This window comes from Boleophthalmus pectinirostris, unplaced genomic scaffold (assembly GCF_026225935.1).
Source record: "Boleophthalmus pectinirostris isolate CB_2022bp ecotype Guang Dong unplaced genomic scaffold, ASM2622593v1 HiC_scaffold_12, whole genome shotgun sequence".
Classification (NCBI taxonomy): domain Eukaryota; kingdom Metazoa; phylum Chordata; class Actinopteri; order Gobiiformes; family Gobiidae; genus Boleophthalmus; species Boleophthalmus pectinirostris.
Window position 1 is genome coordinate 29,102,811 of NW_026571018.1, and position 21,780 is coordinate 29,124,590.

General features: G+C 36.1%; 1 protein-coding gene and 1 pseudogene across 1 annotated transcript; one reads left to right on the forward strand and one right to left on the reverse strand.

The window, feature by feature from the left end:
• Positions 1–787: 787 nt before the first annotated feature.
• LOC110162197 (glycogen [starch] synthase, liver-like) lies at positions 788–1,957 on the reverse strand (annotated as a pseudogene).
• Positions 1,958–4,322: 2,365 nt separating this feature from the next.
• LOC110162193 (sodium/hydrogen exchanger 6-like) lies at positions 4,323–21,659 on the forward strand. Its single transcript, XM_055148205.1, has 16 exons — positions 4,323–4,871; positions 5,393–5,592; positions 5,815–5,892; positions 6,027–6,103; positions 6,195–6,307; positions 10,249–10,354; positions 12,371–12,512; positions 12,928–13,033; positions 13,667–13,755; positions 15,173–15,286; positions 15,939–16,050; positions 17,402–17,555; positions 17,766–17,796; positions 17,902–17,990; positions 18,610–18,715; positions 19,131–21,659. Exons 1-16 carry the CDS (start codon positions 4,613–4,615, stop codon positions 19,440–19,442), a joined length of 2,088 nt encoding a protein of 695 aa, XP_055004180.1. The 5' UTR covers positions 4,323–4,612; the 3' UTR covers positions 19,443–21,659.
• The last annotated feature ends 121 nt before the right edge of the window (positions 21,660–21,780 follow it).

Genomic DNA, 21,780 nt, shown 5'->3' on the forward strand with positions numbered 1-21,780 from the left:
CCATCCTTAGGGCGTCCGCTTCTTGACTCACACGAAATGTACAAAAACTCACGTAGTCCGTAGTTCGTTTGATTTCTTTTATTTGCAGATTTTCAGCGTATGCAGTTCAGTGCGGTGCGGTGCGGTGCGGTCAAAGACCGTGTCGGTCGCCCTCCACAATGCCATTCTCCCCAAACACCTGTCTCCCTATTTGACCTGATTATTTGACCTAATTTACCTACCTAGGACACACCCTCTTACGTGGACCCACCCTCTTACGCTATAAACCAAAAGACAAATTGACTGAAGTAACTTAAATTGGGACTGAAAATAAATCATTTTAACATTTCTATAATTTTAAGAATAATATTTTAATAGTTGTTTTTAAGGTATAATAAAATATGAATTTATGGTAAAATATAAAATAACTATTTAATAAATTAAATTATGGCTCTAACAAACAGTAATACAATGTGACCATCTTTTTTTTTTTTTTTTTTTTTTTTTCCTTTTGTTCATTTCTGTGCTCATTGTCTCTTACTATATTGTTTGTTGCCAGTTTGTTGTATCACGGCTTGTCAATTTGCTTGTCGGCTGTCCGAGGCCAGTTCAATACTTCTTATGAATAGAAACTATAACGGATCAGACAAAACAGACAAAAATTAGCATAATCAAAAATAAATACTGAAAATTAACATTAAGAATTTCTCAAAAGCATATGGCCTATACTCTCCTTCTATGTTTTCTCCCTCTCTTCTCCTCCTTCTCTTCTGAAGCCTCAGAGGTGGAATGTAGTCAGAGTTGTCTCTCAGGGTCTCCGGTTCCAGCAATGTCGGGACTGGTCTGTCGACTTTACTCCATCTTCATCCAGAGTAGAACAGAACATGACTGACATGCCAGTCACTGCCTCAGGTGCTTCTCCCATGACATCATGGTGTAGGATGGTAGCACGTTGAAGTACACTGTCCATAGAGAAGACTTGAACAAAGTTCACTTTGTACTGGCCTGGGAATGCTCCACTGCGACCCAAGGTGCCAAGCGTGGACATAGAACCAGCACAGGCATCTCCAGTTGAGGCGCTCAGATGGGCACTCAGTGCAGTTGTGTCGAATGATGTGTCTAAGGCAGGACTGTTGACAGAAGTTGAACATGCACTGTGTCAGCTGGTAACAGAGTCGTCTGCAGAGTGGAACCAGCAAACCACAATAGATCATATGCAGAGCAGTCAGTCACATGCTCTCCATGAAACAGCCAAATCTTGACAGGTGAGTGGTAACACTGGGAATGTCCCATGACGATGGAGGAACTCTCCAGATCACAGCTGTATAAAGTTGTCGTAGTACATGGGCAGCAAGACTGGTAAAAGACAAGAACTCTGGGTAGTTGTTGCAGAGACTAGTGCAGCACACTTAGTCAGGATGGGGTTAACAGCTTTGTCCAGCATATTGTAAGTAGTGACCACAGGCAGGCCACGTCTCTGTGCAGCATGAATGGCTCTCCTCGTGATGGTGAAACTGTCTCGGACATGGATGAAGTTCATGTCAGGGATCTGATCCTTGAGCAAAGAGTCATAGAACTGCTGACCAGACTTGTCCTCTACAGAGTGAGCAGTGTCCCATTGCTGCTTGTAGATGGACTGACCCTTCAGTGACTCCACACTGAAGTCGTTGGTTTTAGTGGACATGATGAAAAAGACCACCAGAGTCACATCACTGCAGTGCAGCTTCTGTAGGTACTTGAGGTGAAACAGAGACTCCAGGAAGATGTCGGCTACTTTGTTGAAGAACTCGTAGCATCTGGTGATAAAGAAAAACAGAGTCTCATCCAGGTTAACGTTCAAATGTCCACAGAAGTGTCCTCACACAACTTCTGGGTTTGCTTTTCTGGTGACGTGAAAGTTCTGGAACTTGTGGATGGCTGAGAACTTATTTGACGTTTGAGACTTGTCAGCCTCTTCTTCAAGCGCTTTTTCAGAAAACCATCAATTGAATTAATGTGACAAATGTGATACATTGGGACATTGTGATATCTCATAGTATTCTTTCATTAAATTGCATTTTCAAATATTATTTACCATGAATTGAATATTGTCTAAGTATTGAAACATCAAGTCTGTTATTTTGGTAGAGTGAATTACTATCAAATGTATTCTCATTTTGCAGTTTGTTTTCTCTTTTTCAAAAAATAGCTGGAATGATTTTTATTTTAGAGTGATTTGTTTCCTTCTCTCATGTTATCACTTCCTGTCCTCAGATCAATTTCTAAAAAGAAAATTTAACTTAGATGAAATTTGAAATCTTAATTTAGAAGCCAGCATTGCCTTGTTACAGTTCCAGTGAAGATAATTTATTTAGAATTAACAATTTTGGTATTCACTTCTAATAACAGTTCATATTGCAATCCTTAATTAATTAAAGCAGGTTTCATAGGAAAATTCATGCTCATAAGAATAATACTGAGATCAAAAAGATAAAAATGCAAGTGAAGTCCAGGTCTGGACAAACTAAACTAGGAAAAGCAGAAATAAAACAAAGCTAAACCAAGGATAAACTAGGATTAAATCAGAACTAAACTAGTACTAATTCAGGATTAAAGCAGATCCAACTCAGACCTAAACCAAGACCAGATCAACTGTAAACCATATTTAAATTTGGATTGAATTTGTAAACCAGCATTGAATCAGAACCAAATCAAGACTAGACCGGGTCCTAATCAGAACCAGAACATTAGTCGCTTCTGTTCAACACTACAAAACCTAAATTTGATCCATGGAAGCTACAAAAATGTGAATTCATTTTGGCGGTAAACATTAAGAGACTACATTCAGTCAAATAAACTTCTGTTATGAACCATGTTAACTGAAAACTCCTAAAATGTATGTATAAAGTAAGAATACACAGAACAGGATTGGTGCTAAATCTGCAGATTGAGAATACATTTAAAAAATAGGCAATTTATTAGGAATAGCAGTTTTTAAACAATTCATAAATGTATATCCTGTAGAGGTGATCTCAAATAATAGCTCCTTAGTTTTTTTGATTGAAAGTGATCTAAAAAAGTGGGAAACTGATTTTTGAAACTTATTTGCAGGATGTTTCGTCTCCTCTTGGAATAATTCTCATTTAGAAATGACAGAAATTCAAAGAAATCAAATAGAGATGCGTACACAGTTTGCTTTTCCTAATTTTTATTTAAATTTTAATATCAAAGAGGATAAAGTAAAAAAGGCCAATGATAAATCAAAAGTCAAAAAAGCCTCTAAAGTTTTTTATTTACTTGTTTTAGGTTTTGTCTTCTCTGACTGGCAAAAATCTATTATCAAACCAATTCTAAAGTTTTCACTGCAGATCCTCGAGTCCCCATGAACTACAGAGGCATCAGCCTTCCTAGTTGTATGTATAACTTTATTCTAATGTTCTTTAATGAGAAACTGATCAGTTATCTGGAATCCTTTAATATATATATATATATATATATATATATATATATATATATATATATATATATATATATATATATATATATATATATATATATAGGCAGAGGAGCATAACGCATTTTAGGAAGAAACGAGCCTGTATAAATCACATATAATATTAGAAAACAAGAGGGAAACCCTACTTTTATTTGTTTTATTGACTTTCAGAAAGCCTTTGACTGTGTAAATCGGAACCTGTTTTATTTTCAGCTGTTACATATTGATATTGACGGCAGATTTTATGATTCAATCTTGGCTATATTTAACATTTATTTTGATAAGCATAAACAAAAGTAACATAATGAAACTTTATAAAAAAAACAAAAAAACGAAATTAAGAACATATATCTTAATTAAAAACTGTTTTAGACCTGAGATATTTGTCACTGTGAACCTTATGTGTGTGTATGTGTGCATATGCGTGTACGTGCTCAGCTGTAGTGTGGGACTTTGCCCTTGGCTCTCCCTCTCTGGAGCTACGCACATGCGCACATGTGTGACTTAAAAAGCACTGAAAATGAAATGCATTTTCTGTTTTGCTGTTCCTTGTATCACGACCTGATCTGTCAGTTGTGTCTAATGTGTCTTACTGTCTGTTTACTATGTCTGATGAGGAAAGACTGAAGCATTTGTTTAATTGCGACACACTCTCTGCTTCGCATTATTTCGTAATAATAATAACCCCCCTGACTCACTGACTACAATGCTCTTTCGTAGAATTGCCCATAACAATATTTTTTATTTGCTTAGCACGAGTACTGTAAGTAGTGACACACATACGGTGAGATAACTCTTTCTTTAGACCTTGCAATGATGAGGTTGTTTTAATGTAATAGCCTAAGTGGTCCCCTTTTTATTCTTATTTATTAATTATGTGTTCTTAATGTTATTACTATTTAAAGACTAACAAGGAAACGGCAAAGTCGGTTTAATCATCATGCTAATTTAATTCAATGTATTTTTTTGTTTTGTGAGTATTATTTTGAAATACTGTGACTTTTCTTTTGAAAAGCGGAAGTTACAATGTTTTGGTAGCGATAGCAGAAATAGCTGTCATTTTGCTCCGATCCATGTCTCGCTGTACAGTGGTGACTGTTTATCAGTGAACAGACGACCAATGTAACTCATCATCAGAAAATTAAACAAGGATACAACATGGAGCGCTTTCTGGATGTCGCACGGTCGAAAATATTTATTTTATTACCTTTTCTCTCCACATTTCTGCTTGTGAAGAGTCAGGGTAATGCCATGAATAATGTCGAAACAGAGAGACAGGCTGAAGAAAGCCACCGACAGGACAGTGCTAACTTGCTTATATTTATAATGCTGCTAACATTAACTATTTTAACGATATGGCTATTCAAGCACCGAAGATTCAGGTTTCTGCACGAAACTGGACTCGCTATGATCTACGGTAAGAAAGCAAAACCGTCGTCCTATGATCAATGAACTTGGCCTCAGTGCTAGCTGTTAGCGTCAAAACTTAACCTGTAAGCTTATTGTTTTTCTAGATACAACCATTTCTAGACTTGCTTTGGCAGAGTGGACCTTGGTCTAGTTAACCATTCACTATTTAATGCTACTGATGGATGTAGATTGGAATCTCAGTTATATAAAAGTCATTCAACAAAGCCTAGGCATTATAATTAAAACTGTATTGTTTCAATATATTATTACTACATTATACTCTATTCCTATTTTGGCAGTTGTATTGCTTAAATTGTAGTGCTTGTCTAAATCACACATACAGATGAATACTCTTTGACAGACCATTACTCACACTTATGTTTTTGTTTCAACCTGTTCAAAAGCCTAGTTAATATAATTTCTCTGTAACGAAGTTTTGGGTTTTAAATTTAGTTATTTCTAACTTTTTTCTCTTGTTATTAAGCTTAAAATCCCATATTTTGTGTCTTGTATTTGTTAATCGTACAGGTTTGTTGGTGGGTGTGATTCTGAGATTTGGAGTACATGTTCCACAAAGTACGAGTGATGTGGTGTTGAGCTGTGCTGTAAATGCCAGTCCTGCCACTCTGCTGGTCAACGTGAGCGGGCGCTTCTACGAATACACTCTAAAAGGAGAGGTCAGCCGCGCCAAAGGTCACCAGGTTCAGGATGATGAGATGCTCCGAAAGGTATATCAATGCTTGAAATATTTTTTAACAAATGAGTTGTTGCTGTGATTCATTTTTTACTCACTTTGTGTGTGTGTGTGTCAGTGGATGGGAAGAATGAGCCTTTTTATATTTTGGTACAGTAGATTGAAAAAAACAACAACATACTAATAATAAAAAATAATAGTTTTAAGTGAAATGTGAAATGATGGCATTATAATGTACACTTTCTATCATCTCTAGGTAACATTTGACCCTGAAGTATTTTTCAACATTTTACTACCACCAATCATCTTTCATGCAGGCTACAGCTTGAAAAGGGTAGGTATTAGCGATAGCAGTTAGCTAATATTATCACCAGACATCAATTAAATTTACATTACATGCTAACTGTATACACAAAAGCATCAATCACCTACTCTGAATAAATTAATTTTTCTATTTATTTTTTACAGAGACATTTTTTCAGAAACATTGGGTCTATCTTGGCCTATGCCTTCATGGGAACAGTTGTCTCCTGTTTTGTGATTGGGTAAGTAAACTTGTCAGAGTCATAGCTTTGCTACAGATTTAGGTGTATATGAGAGTATGTTCTAAATAACCTGTTTTTATGCTCCCTATAGGCTGATCATGTACGGGTTTGTGTCCTTCATGAAAGTAGTGGGACAGCTTGGAGGAGATTTCTACTTCACAGACTGCCTCTTTTTTGGCGCTATCGTTTCTGCAACAGACCCAGGTTTGTGTGGCTCTTCATGCCATACACATATCCTTAATGTGCAAAACAAATTCATTATAAAGGTATTTTCTTGTGACTTGCATCTGCCTTCTTGGTTAAAGCGAGACACATTTTTTCAGTATCCAAACCTGTGTAAAAACCTTTGCATCTCAGTTATCCACAAAATAGATGAAGTGTTTAAAATCTATCAAATCTATCTTCTCTGAGATCCAGAATACACATTTCTTCAATACTCAACAAATATGTGAGTGTGGTCACTGGTGATTCTCCCAGTTTTCAAATGCACATGATAGACTGGTGGATAAACCAGTTGGAGACACATATGATTTGTCCACATTGGAAAAAATAAAGGAAAGAAATATTACAGGCGACTAAAAAATGTTGCGGATTTCTACAGAATCAATGAGAGAAGCACTGTTAATCTGCTGTGCGATAAATTAGGTTTATTTGTAAATCATTGGGCACCAATGAGCTCCTTTGTTTCACATATGCCACTAAACTAAATGATGCACAGTCAAGTATGGCCAGGCTAGGGAGGTATGGGGCCAGACTGATATCAATCTGTATAAAAAATACAAAGAGATATCATTCTGGATTTTGACAGGCAAATATCTATCTGCATCCAATGTTAAAATATTAACTTTTGTAAAGAAAATGCCATCTAAACTAGTGCCCGACCGATATGGATTTTGTTGTGGCCGATGTGATACCGATAAAATGGGAGTTGGAGCTCCCGATAACCAATATAATCGCCGATATATTTAGTGATGTAAAAATTCACTGTAAATCTTGAATTGTTTAAAAAACTTAGGGTTGGCTCTGGTGGATTTTAAATTGGGTTTATTTAGGAAACATTTATTGTTTTTCTGACTCTTTGCGTCATATTTACAGACAGTAAGTCGGCTTGATGGTATTTTTGCATGACATTCTAGTTACTAGTGATGGGTATTCCAGTTCTTTTTAGAGAACAGGCTCTTTTGACTCGGCTCACTAAAAGCAGCTGGCTCTTTCGGCTCCCAAGCAGCTCTTCAGATGCAAGCCAGACTAAACCAGGTCTAAAGCAGAACTGAACCAGGACTAAACCAGGACTAAAACAGATCTAAACCATGAGTAAAACAGGACTCAACCAGAACTGAACCAGGACTGAGTGTCGGGACTCGGTCTCTATCTCTCTCCCTCTCTCGAGCCCAAGATTAGTCCTGGTTTATTTATTTTATGCTGAACTCCAGCCAAATATGCACATTTTTATTATCCTATGCACACGCATATTGATATCGGTGAACGGTGTTCCGGTTCTTCGTGGGATCATGTCCAGATGTGATTTGTTTACACTGGTGTTTACATATTTGCGCCACCCTCAGGCCACATCAGGCACATGCACACCCAAAAGTTTTATCATTTGTATCTGACGTACCGTTTCATTTGCAGATTCGACAAGAACAATGCCGATTGCGATTAATGCATGGCTCCAGGATAAAATAAATCAATGCTTGCAATTGCGTATATGACTTTAAGTTGTTTGGTGTCCTTTAATGACTACGATAAACAGGCTATAAAAATATAAGTAAGAGAGTGCGTGGACCTCGAACTCACATCACCCGTGAAGAAAATAACAAATGCGGGGTCTTTACCCTTATCCTACGTTAACATATCGATCAGTTCAGCACTTATACACCTCTGTCATGTGCATTACAGTCACATTGGAGGCATTTTAACTCGTGAAAGTCACGCTTAACATCGGACAAGTTACTGCTGTTTTTAAAAGCGCGAGTGCGTCCTTTACCATGTGCCTCGTGCATACACTACAGCACTGAACTAAAGTCTGCAGAAGGGTGCACGATGGTGCACCCTGCATGCAAACTTCGCTTCCATGTGTTGATGTGACACCTGGCAGGGAGTGTTATCTTGTGACACGCCCAGTGGACAATTTACCATTGTTAAAGCTTGATTCTGCTGAGTCCTTATATAATAGTTTTCCTAATAGTGGTTTTGACAGTAGCCGTAGTTGACACCAATTTAATAGGAGTTTGAGCCATGTTTGGGATAAGGTAGAGTATAGCGACACAGGGTGACTCTCGTCACATCAGTGTCAGAAGCCGAGTGCTTTTATGTTCACTTTGCCATATGAACTTATTGCCACTTGATAGTTGACTTTCCAGGATGTCATGCATGCGCACATTACGCTGCCTATGGTGCTCGAAAGAGTGCCGTGTAATTGCACATGAGCAGATGACTATATTGTAATGTCACAAGATGACATGGCAGTGATGTCTGAGCATGAGTGTCAGTGCACTTAGTGACCACGACATGTCCTTGTTTTAAACACTTGTGACTTTGCGTTCGTTTAACATTATTATACGTGATATCAGATCTTTATAGCTGCTCTAATTGATCATTAGCATTTTTTGCCAGGCATGCGAGTGCAATTGGGCTTTAAATAACAGTGGTAAACTGTCCAAAGTGGGTGTCACAAGATAACACGCCCTGCCAGGTGTCACATCAAGACATGGAAGCAAAGTTTGCGTTGTAGCCTTTTAAAACATCATCATGCAACCTTCAGCAGATTTTAGTTCAGCGCTGTAGTGCGTGCACGACGCACATGGTAAAGGACAGGCTCGCGCTTTTTAAAACAGCAGTAACTTGTTTGATGTTAAGCGTGACTTTTACAAGTTAACATGCCTCCAATGTGACAGTAAGGCGCGTGACAGTAAGGCGCATGACAGATATAGGTGCTGAAGAAATTGTTTGATATGTTGGTGTAGCGTAGAGGTGTAGAAACAGAACTTGTTGTTTTCTTCACTAGTGACGTGAGTTCGAGGCCCACGCACCCTCTTCCTCATATTTTTATAGCCTGCCCATCATAATCATTAAAGGATACCAAACAACTTATAGTCATATATGCAATTGCAACCATTCATGTACTTTATTCTAAAACCATGTATTAATCGTAGTCATGTTAGACAAGTTTGATTGGGGGTTGGCATTGTTCTTGTTGAATCTGCAAATGAAACGGTACGTCAGATACAATTGATAAAACATCTTGGCATGCATGTGTCTGATGTGGCCAGAGGGTGGCGCAAATTTGTAAACACCAGTGTAAACAAATCACATCTTGACATGATCCCACGAAGAACCGGAACACCGGCTCTAAGAGCTGTTTCATTTGCGACTGACCCATCACTACTAACTAGTAAAGAAACTACTGCTGTAGCCGTAAATGCGTGCGTGCCTCGGTAATTAATTATATGCATAAATGTCATCTATTCACAGCTCATTTACATATCAATACAGGTCCAGTAATATATATACGGCCAGTATAGTCACTTTACAATAGGCCAATAGAAGAGAAAACAGCCTGTTTATGTGCGGGAGCTACAGCAGCTAATCGCTAACCAATGAGAAAGAACCAAAACTAGCTTCAAAGTCGACATATTTCCAACACTCACCGCTCACACAGGCTCCTCCTCACATCACAAGTCTGCACTAATAAATGTCCTTTTAATCCTGACTCAAACCGATTGTCCGTAAAAATAATATAATCTCAGTTTTGTGCACATAGATCTATGGCTGTGGGTGTAAACAAACGCACGTGAATGACTTGACTCTGGGGGTGTGTTCAGGGACAGTATGGACACACACAGACAAATGACTCCGCAAATAAATACTGATGCAGAGCCACATATTAGGACATTTATGTGTCTGTAAATTGGAGTAAATGAACATAATGTAGCGAGTCTTAAGCGTTTTAACAAGGTATAACATGCCCATGTGAAATATCTGCCCTTATCAGCAAACATATCGGCCGATCGCCGATATGTTTCCAAGTGCCCATATCTGCCGATAATATCGGCCAACCGATATACCAGTCTGACTCTAATCTAAACTAATATTCCCATTCATAAAAAAAATAAATAAATAAAAAAATTTCATTCTGTTTGCAGTGACGGTTCTGGCCATTTTCAATGAGCTGAAGGTGGATGTGGACCTGTACGCTCTACTGTTTGGAGAGAGTGTCCTCAACGATGCAGTGGCAATCGTCCTATCTTCGTAAGAATTAAACACACATCACAATAACTCATAGGCAATGTTTTTGAGCAATTTCACATTCATCCATCTGTGTTGTAAAAAGTGCAATTTTCATGGGTTTCTGCTGGTTATTAAATCCACTGATAATGCATGTGAAAGAAGGAGGCTTTGTAATATTTTATGTAGCATAAATTACTACAAGGCCATATCCCCTCAAAATTCTCACAGTATTCATCTACACACACTCATTATGATATCTATTTTGTCTCCTCCAAAGTCATATATGTTTGAAAAGGTCTGAAATCTGTTTTAACTACAGGTATGGCTGTGCTAACATCAATGCTTTTAAGTATAATGTTTTATTTAACATCAGTTACATTCAATTACTTTGCAGCAATGTTAGATTTCACATTGTTGATAGGTTTTCTAGTGCAACAAACCATTAAAAAAAAAAAAAAAAAAAAATATATATATATATATATATGTGTGTGTGTGTGTGTGTGTATGTATGTATGTATATATATATGTGTGTGTATGTATGTATGTATATATATATGTGTGTGTATGTATGTATGTATATATATATGTGTGTATATATATATATATATATATATTATATATGTATATATGTGTGTGTGTGTGTGTGTATATATAAGTTGAATTTTAACATATACACATAGAATATATTGCCCTGTTTATTCTATATTTGAGCATCACTTGACGTTAAACATTGGAGTGAATCTACTTTAACCTTCAGAAACCCTGTAGTTGTTGTCCTTGTATATCCTCATTGTACTAACATCATCCATGTCATTCCCACTGCCGCCTCCTCTGTCTGTGTGGTCGTCTCCTGTACGTATGTATGTAGAGTGCTCCTGCGTTTTGAGAAGCAGAGTAGACACTCAGTCTCTGCGTCAGGGAGCAGGGGCCCAGTGCTGCCCCAGGAGGAGCATGTGCTAATGGGGCCGAACTTCACTGGGACACCGCGGTGGGTGTGGGGTGGTCTGAGTGGCAGCATTTTGATAAAGGATCTACTTAAATTTGGAGCATTTTTATCTTGAATGCATGTTTTTGTCAGTTTCTTACATTGCTTGTATGAACATTAATTTCTGCCTTAATTTTAAGTGCAAAATTATTAAAGGTGCATTGTGTAACTTTTCTGCTGGAGGATCTGTCAAATGGTTTTATCTGTGGAGATCTCATTGCTTTGTTTGGAATCTTTCATTTAATTTAATGAATGTAAGGTAGTGTTGTTTTAATGGAACTATGGAATATTCCAGGGCAATAACATATGCATAGAAACAAGCAGGTGATGAGCCCCCAACCAAAAAGTTGCATAGTGCACCTTTAAGTGAATGATTTGGATGAGTTTGATCATTTACCAGCTGCCAGTGTGTTTTTAGTGCCATTTCCAAAAGTAGTTAAATGGATTCTGCTGTTATGTTATTAAGAAGTAGAAATCTAAAACAAAAGAGGAGCCTATGCAAGGCTATTCAAGTAAAGCTTTCATCTACTATAAAAAGAAAGTTAATTTATTACAGGTAGTGTTTTATTTATTATTAAGAAAAGGGTTCGAAAATATCTGCAATAACTTTTGTCACAATATATTTCACATATCAATTATTTTATTGTCACAGGCCAGGTTGCACCCTCATTAGATAGAAGGCAAACGAAAAAGGTTATTTAATTCAACAATAACTGTTAACAATGTGTAACTCTGAAATTCTTAAAAGATTATTGTCCTGTATTGTAGATTATAGGTTATACTGGCTCTTTGCATTGGCAGATATTTAATAATATTCTGAATTAATATATTTGTAGATGTTGGCAGCATGCTTGTATGCAAAAGATTTCCTGCTAGCCTCTTTATTTTTACTCTGGCCGATCATCCTGTTTGATAGAAACGTTTATCCTTCAACTGAGTTAGTTTTAGTCGTGAATCCTTGCATGTGCTAATTTTTGACCAATTCAACCCCTGTTGTCTTTTAAGGATATATTTCCTTTTTTCTTGTGTCTGATTTTGATTGTTGGTTGTAGGTCTATTGTTGCATACCAGCCAGCGGGGGATAACAGCCACAGTTTTGAGGCAATGGCCATGCTCAAGTCCTTTGGAGTTTTTCTGGGAGTTTTCAGTGGATCCTTTGCTCTTGGAGTGGCCACTGGAGTTGTAACTGCATTTATATCCTTCGATCAGCAGTACAGGTTAATGGTATTCCCTTGTCATGTATATGCCAGTAGACTTACATTGGATGTGTTGGGAAGAGCTGCTTGTGTACAGTAAACATACAGTTACTGATTACAATTATTGCTCCAGTTAATTACATAAATTGCGTAGTAAAGATGATGAATCATTTTGATCATTTGATGACTTTTAAAACAACTTTATAATATATCTCTTCTATCTCTACCTTTGTCACATCATACTTAACAGTTAAAGAAAAACCTTGGGTAACTACAAATTTTTCATTATCATTCAGCCCTTGTATAGAACCACCATTTGACAACAGTTGAATTTATTGGAATAACATGTAATTATAGTGCATCTATTGTTTGTGTCTGTTTTGACTGTTGTTCACCTTGACCTTGTTTTTCACGTCACTAAGTTTACAAAGCTGAGGGATTTTCCCCTACTGGAAACCGCCCTCTTCTTCCTCATGTCCTGGAGCACCTTCCTACTGGCAGAGGCCTGCGGGTTTACAGGTACAACAGTGTTGAAAACAGTAGAAAGGATTAAACTATATCACTGTGGGATTTTGGCTGTCTATATTAGGAAACATTTTGGGTATGGATTTTAGTATATATAAATATAAACATAAATATATATAAATATAAAAAAAAAATATATATATATATATATATATATATATATATATATATATATATATATATATATATATATATATATATATATATATATATATATGCAGTGTGTGTATGTATGTGTGTATGTGTGTATGTGTGTGTGATATATATATATATATATATATATATATATATACACTGTATAGATTAGATAATAGATAAAGATACACATAGTGGACTGTGAATTTATTTGAATTAGGGATTCTCTATTTTTGGTAGATTTTTTTCCTGATAATAACAGATTTTGTCCATAAGAACAATTCTTTCGACTTTTTAATCCACTGAATATATAATAGTCAAAATCAGTCACAATGTTTCATCTCACAAAACCTATAACTGGACACTGTTGTTTTAGATTTTTAAATACAAAACCATATATGTAGTTTCCATCTACAGTTTCAGTTGCCGCTTCTGCTTTATTGTTTTTATTTTTAATTTTTTTAATGACCAGTTTCATGTTGTTGTTTCCAGGAGTGGTGGCGGTGCTGTTCTGTGGCATCACTCAGGCTCACTACACATACAACAACCTCTCCCCGGAGTCTCAGGACCGGACCAAGCAGGTACACTCTCTCTGTTTAAATTAAAAGTGTAAGTAAAAGTAAGTAAAGTAAGTGTAAGTAAAAAGTGTAAGTAAAAGTAAGTAAAAGTTTTGTTTGCCATTTCAGTACCTACTGGGGGCTGGGGCAACAATTTTGGAGATATTTTGTTTTTGCAATTGGGATTCGATTCCTGAGCACACATTTTAAACATGTCCAGGAGCATCAACATTTGAGACTAAAATATTAAATGCAAGACTAAATCCAAAAATACAGGGAGGATTAGTACATAATATGACCAAATCATTTGTTGTTTGCATTGGAAATTGTGTTTCTTTGTTTCTTTGATTGTTTATTTTGACCATTCACATTGCAATTTTGATTCAGTTTCAGTTAATCTTGCCGCCCTAGTTTCTAACATGTAAAAAATTGTACTGTAGACTTTTATCATTTGTGTGACCCAGAAAAACTCATAGTTAAATTGCATAGTTACAAACTAATGTTTGTTTACTGTTTACTCCATTTTGTACTAAAACCCTTTTAATCAAAAGTTTTTTACTTTGCATTTATGCCTCTGATACCACTTTGTAGGACAAATAGTATAATATATAGCCAAAAAATCTGTTCTTATACGCCAATAAATAGTTTTCAGAAATTGTAAATTTAAGTGTTTTTTTTAAGCCATTGCAGAGTTTTTTTTCTAAGCCATTTGCAAAGTGTTTTTTTTTAAAGCATATTTTGACAAATTTTGGTTGAGGTGTTGATAAATAGGACTTGTGCAGAACTTATTTTTGTTGGATGTTTTACACGTTGCACAAGTTTGTGCTTTTTTTTTTATCTGAAGTGTGAAAAATAAGTTTAAAACAGCTTAAACAGGCCAGCCTAACGTTTCACACCAAACCACAGGTTCCGGGCTCACAGCTTGTGGTGAGAAAGATGGAAAGTGACATTAAATTATTTCCTGTTCTGATAAACAAGGTGAAACTGCTATGTACGTACATTTGGTGTCACATTATTGCATGCCACAATATTAATCTGAAACCAGTATGACTAATATCCCAATGTTTTCTTTGATGAAACTCTACGAAGAAAATGAGAGTGATAAAAAATCTTATTGATGGTGTGCAAATTTAATCAAGAAAATTTGACAGCAGTGATAGAATCACCTACAGATCATTTCTGCTTGACGCACTTCCGCCAGTGCCATTTGCCATCATAGCAGAGATTGAAATTAACCTCAATATTAAATTAAGTTCAATAATTGAGAAAACTGTTTTAGCACTTTAGCACACGAACAAGTATTTCATTATTTTTCACCAGCACCTTGTTTGTTACTTCACTTCCAGAAGCCAGACATGACATGTAGCTTGAGGAAAATATCTTGATTCCACAATGTCTGCGGTACAGTATTTACTTATCTATGTTTCTCTTATATCTGCAGTTGTTTGAGCTGCTGAACTTCTTAGCGGAGAACTTCATCTTCTCATACATGGGGCTGACCTTGTTCTCCTTCCAGTCCCACGTCTTCAACCCTCTCTTCATCATAGGAGCATTTGTATCCTTCAACATAGACCATAGATTTGGCTTATTCATTATAGATACATTATATATAATATATAAGGACACCAGTTATCAAGTACATTTCAGAACACATGCGTACAAAAACCTCAAATGTCTCAATGCAACATTTCATTTACCCGTTTAAGGCTGGCTAGACATAAAGTCCCATTAGGTGGAAAAGTCCCTTCACCAGACAAAAACTGCCTTCACTAAGATGCATCTCAATGAAGTTATAGCAGCTATTGTTTTAGCTTCATTTAGACTTCTTCACTTATCAGAAGGTGCCTGTGATATTATGCATGCTCAGAAATACCAAGGTTAAGGTGTCGAAAAGTAATTTCAAAATCCTGAACAATGCAGAACCCTCAATGTACAATACAGAGCCATACTGAAAGTAGTATATCAATAGTTCTGAATGTTTTTATATTTTACTATTATCAAGATTCACCAGTTTATTTAATTCTTGAAGTAAAAATAATCAGCTCTGGACACACATTTAATTCAGAGCAAGCACAACAAAAGCAATAACTGTAATTTGATTCCAGCAAGATGATGAAATTTCCATTGAGTCCAGGTTTTATTTTGCATTGGTGTACTGTCCTCTTCTGTATAAATCAGTGTTCAATCCTTCACCCTAGCCGCTGCAGTTGGCCGTGTTTTTGGGGAGAGCAGCCAACATTTACCCTCTGTCCTTCCTGCTGAACCTGGGACGAAGGAACAAAATCGGATACAATTTCCAACATGTGATGATGTTTGCAGGTTTGGAAATCAAAGGACAAGCTACATGCACAACAGTATATAGTTTTGGGCAGGTCATGAAGAAAAGTTATGAACAAAGAGAGATTTGCATCAAATCAAAAAATTGATTATTGTGAGCTTTAAGCCATGTTATAATGTTACCTCATGAAAAAATACCTGGAGTTGTGTTTTTTTTGTTTGCACATTTTTGTGTATGCTTGGTTTATGTGTTTAAATGTACGAATGAAACAAAACACAACTCCGAGTATATTTTTGTTGAGGAAACAGCATAATAACATAAATCAGAAAATAAAAAAAGAATATAGGTAATTTAAGTAACAATCTGATAATCGAAAACAGCTAAACATGCTTTATTCTGTAATATTCAACACTGCAGTTTTGACCTCTACAAACATGTTCTGAAATGCATATGATTTTTCTATAAGATAAGCTGTTCAACCTGTCAAAATGTTGTTCAATGCTCCTGATTATATTATTATATTTTTACAAACCCATATGGCTATTGGAAACAAAAGTAACTTAGTTGATCTTGATTAAGTTCTGACATGGCATCTCAGAGAAAATGATAAAATCTATTCTTTTAGTAAAGCAAGTCCTAATCTCAAAATACTTCAGAATTCTGTGTTTTTTAAAGACCTCTTAGTCAACTACATTTTCACTTGTCAATGAAAAGTCAAAGATGGTTGTTCACAGTAGCTTAACAGTAGTTTCCTAATGGTTTATACTATGACTTGAACAGCCTTTACAAAAACTGTGCTTCCCAGAAAGAGGGTCACAACAAACAGGCTGCCATTAGTTGACACCATAATAGAGATAATAATGGACATCTGCAAAGTAGATCTGCTCATAATTGTACCTTGCAATGTCTTGACCCTTTTCTTTTCTACATTTACAATGTGATATTTAGACTAAAATATCTCATATCACTGACTACCAAATGTAATTATTTATCAGCCAAAATCAAGTAAAATCAAGCTGACTGAAAAAGGACTCAAAATGTGTTTAAAATTTGGTGCACTTGGTAGCACAGCCATCCACTAGATTTGGGTCAGGTACAAAGGCTTTATGAAACAGTCTAAATATTCACAACCCTCATGGCTATTTCTTGCCATATCTAATCTTCCCTCATGTGGTCATGAGTCACTGTTTGTCACAGGACTTCTGATCTCATACTGCTGTGCGTACAAGCTCTGGAACAGGAGTGTGAACAGCTGTCCTGTACATTTTCTATTTTTATTACTTTTTATTCTCAACAATAAAAAGACACTTTTGAGCAGTTTAACTAGAAATATCCTATTGGTCTTATCTAACAACATGTACAAAGTGTCATGTGAGCGTCCTTTCTCTGCAGGTCTTCGTGGGGCAATGACCTTTGCCCTCTCCATTCGGGACACAGCGACATACGCACGTCAGATGATGTTTTCAACCACACTCCTCATCGTCTTCTTCACTGTGTGGGTCTGTGGGGGCGGGACCATGCCAATGCTGTCTTTCATGAGTATACCGTGAGTCTATCAACTTATTTTATTGTTTTGCATTTTACATTTATACCACTATTTATTTATTTATTTATATTTTTTTACTATTCTACATATTAATTACATCAGCTCTCCGCATTATAAAAAGAAAAACTATTAAAAAATAAATGTAAATGTTTTTTACAGAAATACAAACTATTGATATGCGTTATTATCGACATATTTTTTGTCCATTAGGGTGGGTGTGGACTCAGATCAAGAAAACACAGTAAGTTGCCTAAATATTCAATTTAAATAAGTTAAGTACAAAATTAAAAGCATACAGTATAAGGCTTTACCATTTTTATTAATAAATGACTGATTTTTGTTTAAGAGTGCCACAATGTTGGATGGGTCCCAGAGGAGAAACACAAAACACGAAAGTGCCTGGCCGTTCAGGATCTGGTATAACTTTGATCACAAGTATCCTTTGAATCATGCCCAGCATTTCTTCCCTCAACCACAAGAGGGAACAATGTGCAAGCTGAAACGACCTGCTATAGTGCAGGAATAGTAAGAGAAAACACAGATTTTTTTTTTTATAGAAAAATAAATTAAGAAAAAAATCTCTGGTTGAGAGTTCAAGTGTTAAAGTGATACCCATTAGGTTATATTATATATTAATATCAGATAGAACAGAAATAAAGACCACTTGGAAACAGTTGCTACAATTACACACATGTTTCAAAATAACTAGCATCATAATGAAGTAAAATAAATTGGCTACTGACTACTGAAAAGAGAGCAGAGCAAAGTCAAAGACAGGAAGCTGTGGTTTTGGGCCATTTATTTTCTGAGGCCCCTTGTTAGTGTTGCACTAAAGATTTTTCACGTAGTATTACTGAGTATAAGAACAAGTTTAGTATTGTTATTTGACATGTTTACAGCGCTTTTCCTGAGTCATTATATAATTATATAATTGTACATTACAAAAATACAGACAAGGTTCATAAAGTCTTTGGACTGTTTTCTCATCTAAACTTATGACAAAACAACTGCGAAAAAAAGAAAAGCAGTGAAACCCTTGACAGTTACCTCTAAGTTACCTGAAGCCGCTGCTGACCCACAGTGGACCTCCTCTCACGGCGACACTGCCCTCCTGCTGTGGCCCCCTCGCACGCTGTCTTACCAGCCCACAGGCCTACGAGGTGGGTGCAGGGACAATACTGTCACCATACTTTTAAGCATTTATATGTACTAAATGCATATAAAGAAAACAAGTATTTCTGATCTTGTCATCTATTGACTTTATTTTACCAGAATATGGTTGACAAGAGATACTATTTATTTACATTGATCGGTTTTAAGCTTTGTAAAAAAATATTTTCCTTGTTTCTTATTAGACTAGAACACTTGGACAAGGTGTATATTGGACATATTGTCAACAGTGAACAGTAGGATGGGGTGATTGGCAACCTACATTATAACACTGTTAAAAGCTAGACAAAAATGCAGTTGATTATTTTAACCCTCATCCACTCAAAATCTTTATAAACTTTTCATAGTATCACAGGAACAACAGCACTTTTTCAACTTTTGCATTTATCTTGATTCCCTCACCAGAACGAGGGCCAGCTCCATGACGATGACGACTTCGTTTTGAATGATGCCAGTGTCAGTTCGATGTATGCGGATGTGACTGTGAGCACCGACGCCTCCGGGTCTCGAACCATCAACCACAAACGCTCCAGCACCGGAGCGGGTTTTCCTGATGATGGCCTCGATAATGACCTGGCCCTGTCCGAAAATGAGGTAGCCATCAGGGGAACGCGCCTGGTCCTGCCCATGGACGACCCACTGGACGCCCCAACAACAGTCACGCTGCCCCCTCCGCCTTCCCCGCCCAAATCTGACCCACGCAGGCACAGACTGTAAAGGTGTCACTAATTTAATATTTCAGTGTATTAATTTAATGTGAGTTTTAATTTATTTCATGTGTTAGGTCATGCAATATATGTAACCAGTAAGTTCAGCGATAAACTTGAGGTGATTTTGTTTTATTGTCAGGACTACACAACTAACATTTAAAGCTGACTGTACCCTAACCAATCATGTTGAGTAAGCACAAGTAGTCTCATATGTAACATTTCTTTATGTATTTACTGTTCACTGTAATATTATCCCACAAACACTCCAACAAGACTTTCATTTAATTATGAAGTTTAAAGAACACTATGTAACTTTTCTGGTGAAGGGTCTACCACTTTTTTGTCTCCATGGAATGTTACATAATATGGCGTTAAACAAATAAATCTTGCATTTAGTCAGTTGCAAGAATGTGATTTAGGTATTTATTTGGGAAAACATGTATTAATGCTGTGAAAGGCTCGCAGCTTACAGTAGATCTGTGCATCTACTGTCGATCCACAGATCTACTTGATCTGGTGAAGTCACCCACTTGTTTCCATGGACTGTAGTGAACATTCCAGTCAAAGCAATAACATCTCCATGGGACAGAGGTAGCGGACCTTCCAACTGCAAAGTTACATGGCCCATCTTTAATGTCACTAAGTGGGTCTTGTAATTAGACATATTGAGAATAAGTTTCCCATTAAAATAATACTTTATTCATCATTCAATCATTATTAGATTATGTTACATTTATTCTTTTGTTAAGAAACACACAATGATTTAGTGACATCTAGTGGAGAAACAAAAAAGTATGTACTTAGCTACAGTATAACATATTATCAGTACATATCAGTACAACAAGGTTATTAATGTGAATGAGCCTCATAGTTCATCTTGCAGTGCAGTTGTGCATAGTTTGCAGGTCAGTATGGTCCTTTCTGGGCACATTTTGCTCAAGCTAAAGATGTGTTCTGTGAAAAGAAATAATAATATATACTTTTTTTGGTCTATATTGAGCCTGTTATTAGCACTATTACTTACGGTACAAATCAATTCTGGCCAGAGGTGGCTAGTACTCTTCATTTCAGATTTCTGAAAGCGTCTGACACTATACGTTCACTCCTACTTCAGTAATATATTCTACAATGTAACAGTAACTTGCTAACTACTAATGCCCCCCCGTGACTTCTTGTTTCAATACTTACTACTTTAGTCATTTAGTAGTTTCCTCCAAACACTTTTTATTCAACTTTACTTGAATCATATTATCTTGAGGTGGCATTGCTCTTATTTGAGTACAACTTTTGGATACTCTACCCACCTCTGATTCTGTCAACTCTTAACATATAAGTAAGGTACACTAAATCAAAGTGCTTAGTGCTTTGTGAAACTTGGTGAAATGCACATTTTTAATGTACTATATTTTATTTAAGCATTATTTTGAGTTCTGCATTGAAGGTTCGGATATGACACTGTCTACAAAAAAGCAACTGAATGGTACAATAATGTGGGCAGTAGTTAACACATTGGTCACATGTCCTCAGCTGACAATTTGTGTCAAAATGTTGAAAGAGTAAATGAATCACTGGATAGTAATACATGTTTAATATACTACTGTAAACTTTAGGCTTATCCATAGTCATAACGCTGCCTTTTATTGCTCATCTGTTTATGAACCTCCTTTTTATTTATTTTATTTATTGTTGTTGTTGTGTGACATTAATAATAGAAACAGAGGATTTGGGGTATTTTCATTTTAATTTGCACTTTTTATTAAATCAGTTTAACTTTTACAGAGAACAGGAAGCTGTTGTTTCATTTTGTGCATGTTAAAATATTGTAGCATTTATTAATTTATATACTGTACTTGGAAAATAGTGCTTCCTTGTCTGTAAATTGTAAAAGTGTGTATGTGGCTACAATGAACTTTCCAAATTTCACATGATGATTGGGGCTATTAATTTTTTAAATTCTCTGTTTAAAAAAATAACTGCCATGACTTGGAGACCGAAGGACAGGCTGAACTGTTTTAAATGAAGTGCCTATTTTCAGAAATTGATTTTCCTGTTATAGATTTGTAAATATTTAATTGGTGCAGTAAAACTGTTCAGTTTTATACAATTTAATCCCTCACGCTCTTGTATTTTGTTTGATTGTTGGTCAAATTAAGATTTTGAGCCAAAATACTATTTACTTATTATATTTGTTGGATTTTCATAGACGTTTTCAACAAAACAAGAACACTGAGTTTAAATGCATGGGGTTAGTACAACTTTCAACCTTTATGTTTATAAATGTACATAAACAAAAAAGCAAAAGCTAAATGTGACAAGTGTACAGAGTAGTAACAATATGGACAAGA

Coding starts and splice junctions, on each gene's coding strand:
- LOC110162193 (XM_055148205.1), top strand. CDS start 4,613: ATGGAGCGCTTTCTGGATGTCGCACGGTCGAAAATATTTATTTTATTA. Junction 13,756..15,172: donor CTCAGGACCGGACCAAGCAG/GTACACTCTCTC, acceptor TTATATCTGCAG/TTGTTTGAGCTGCTGAACTT. Junction 15,287..15,938: donor TCTTCATCATAGGAGCATTT/GTATCCTTCAAC, acceptor TAGCCGCTGCAG/TTGGCCGTGTTTTTGGGGAG.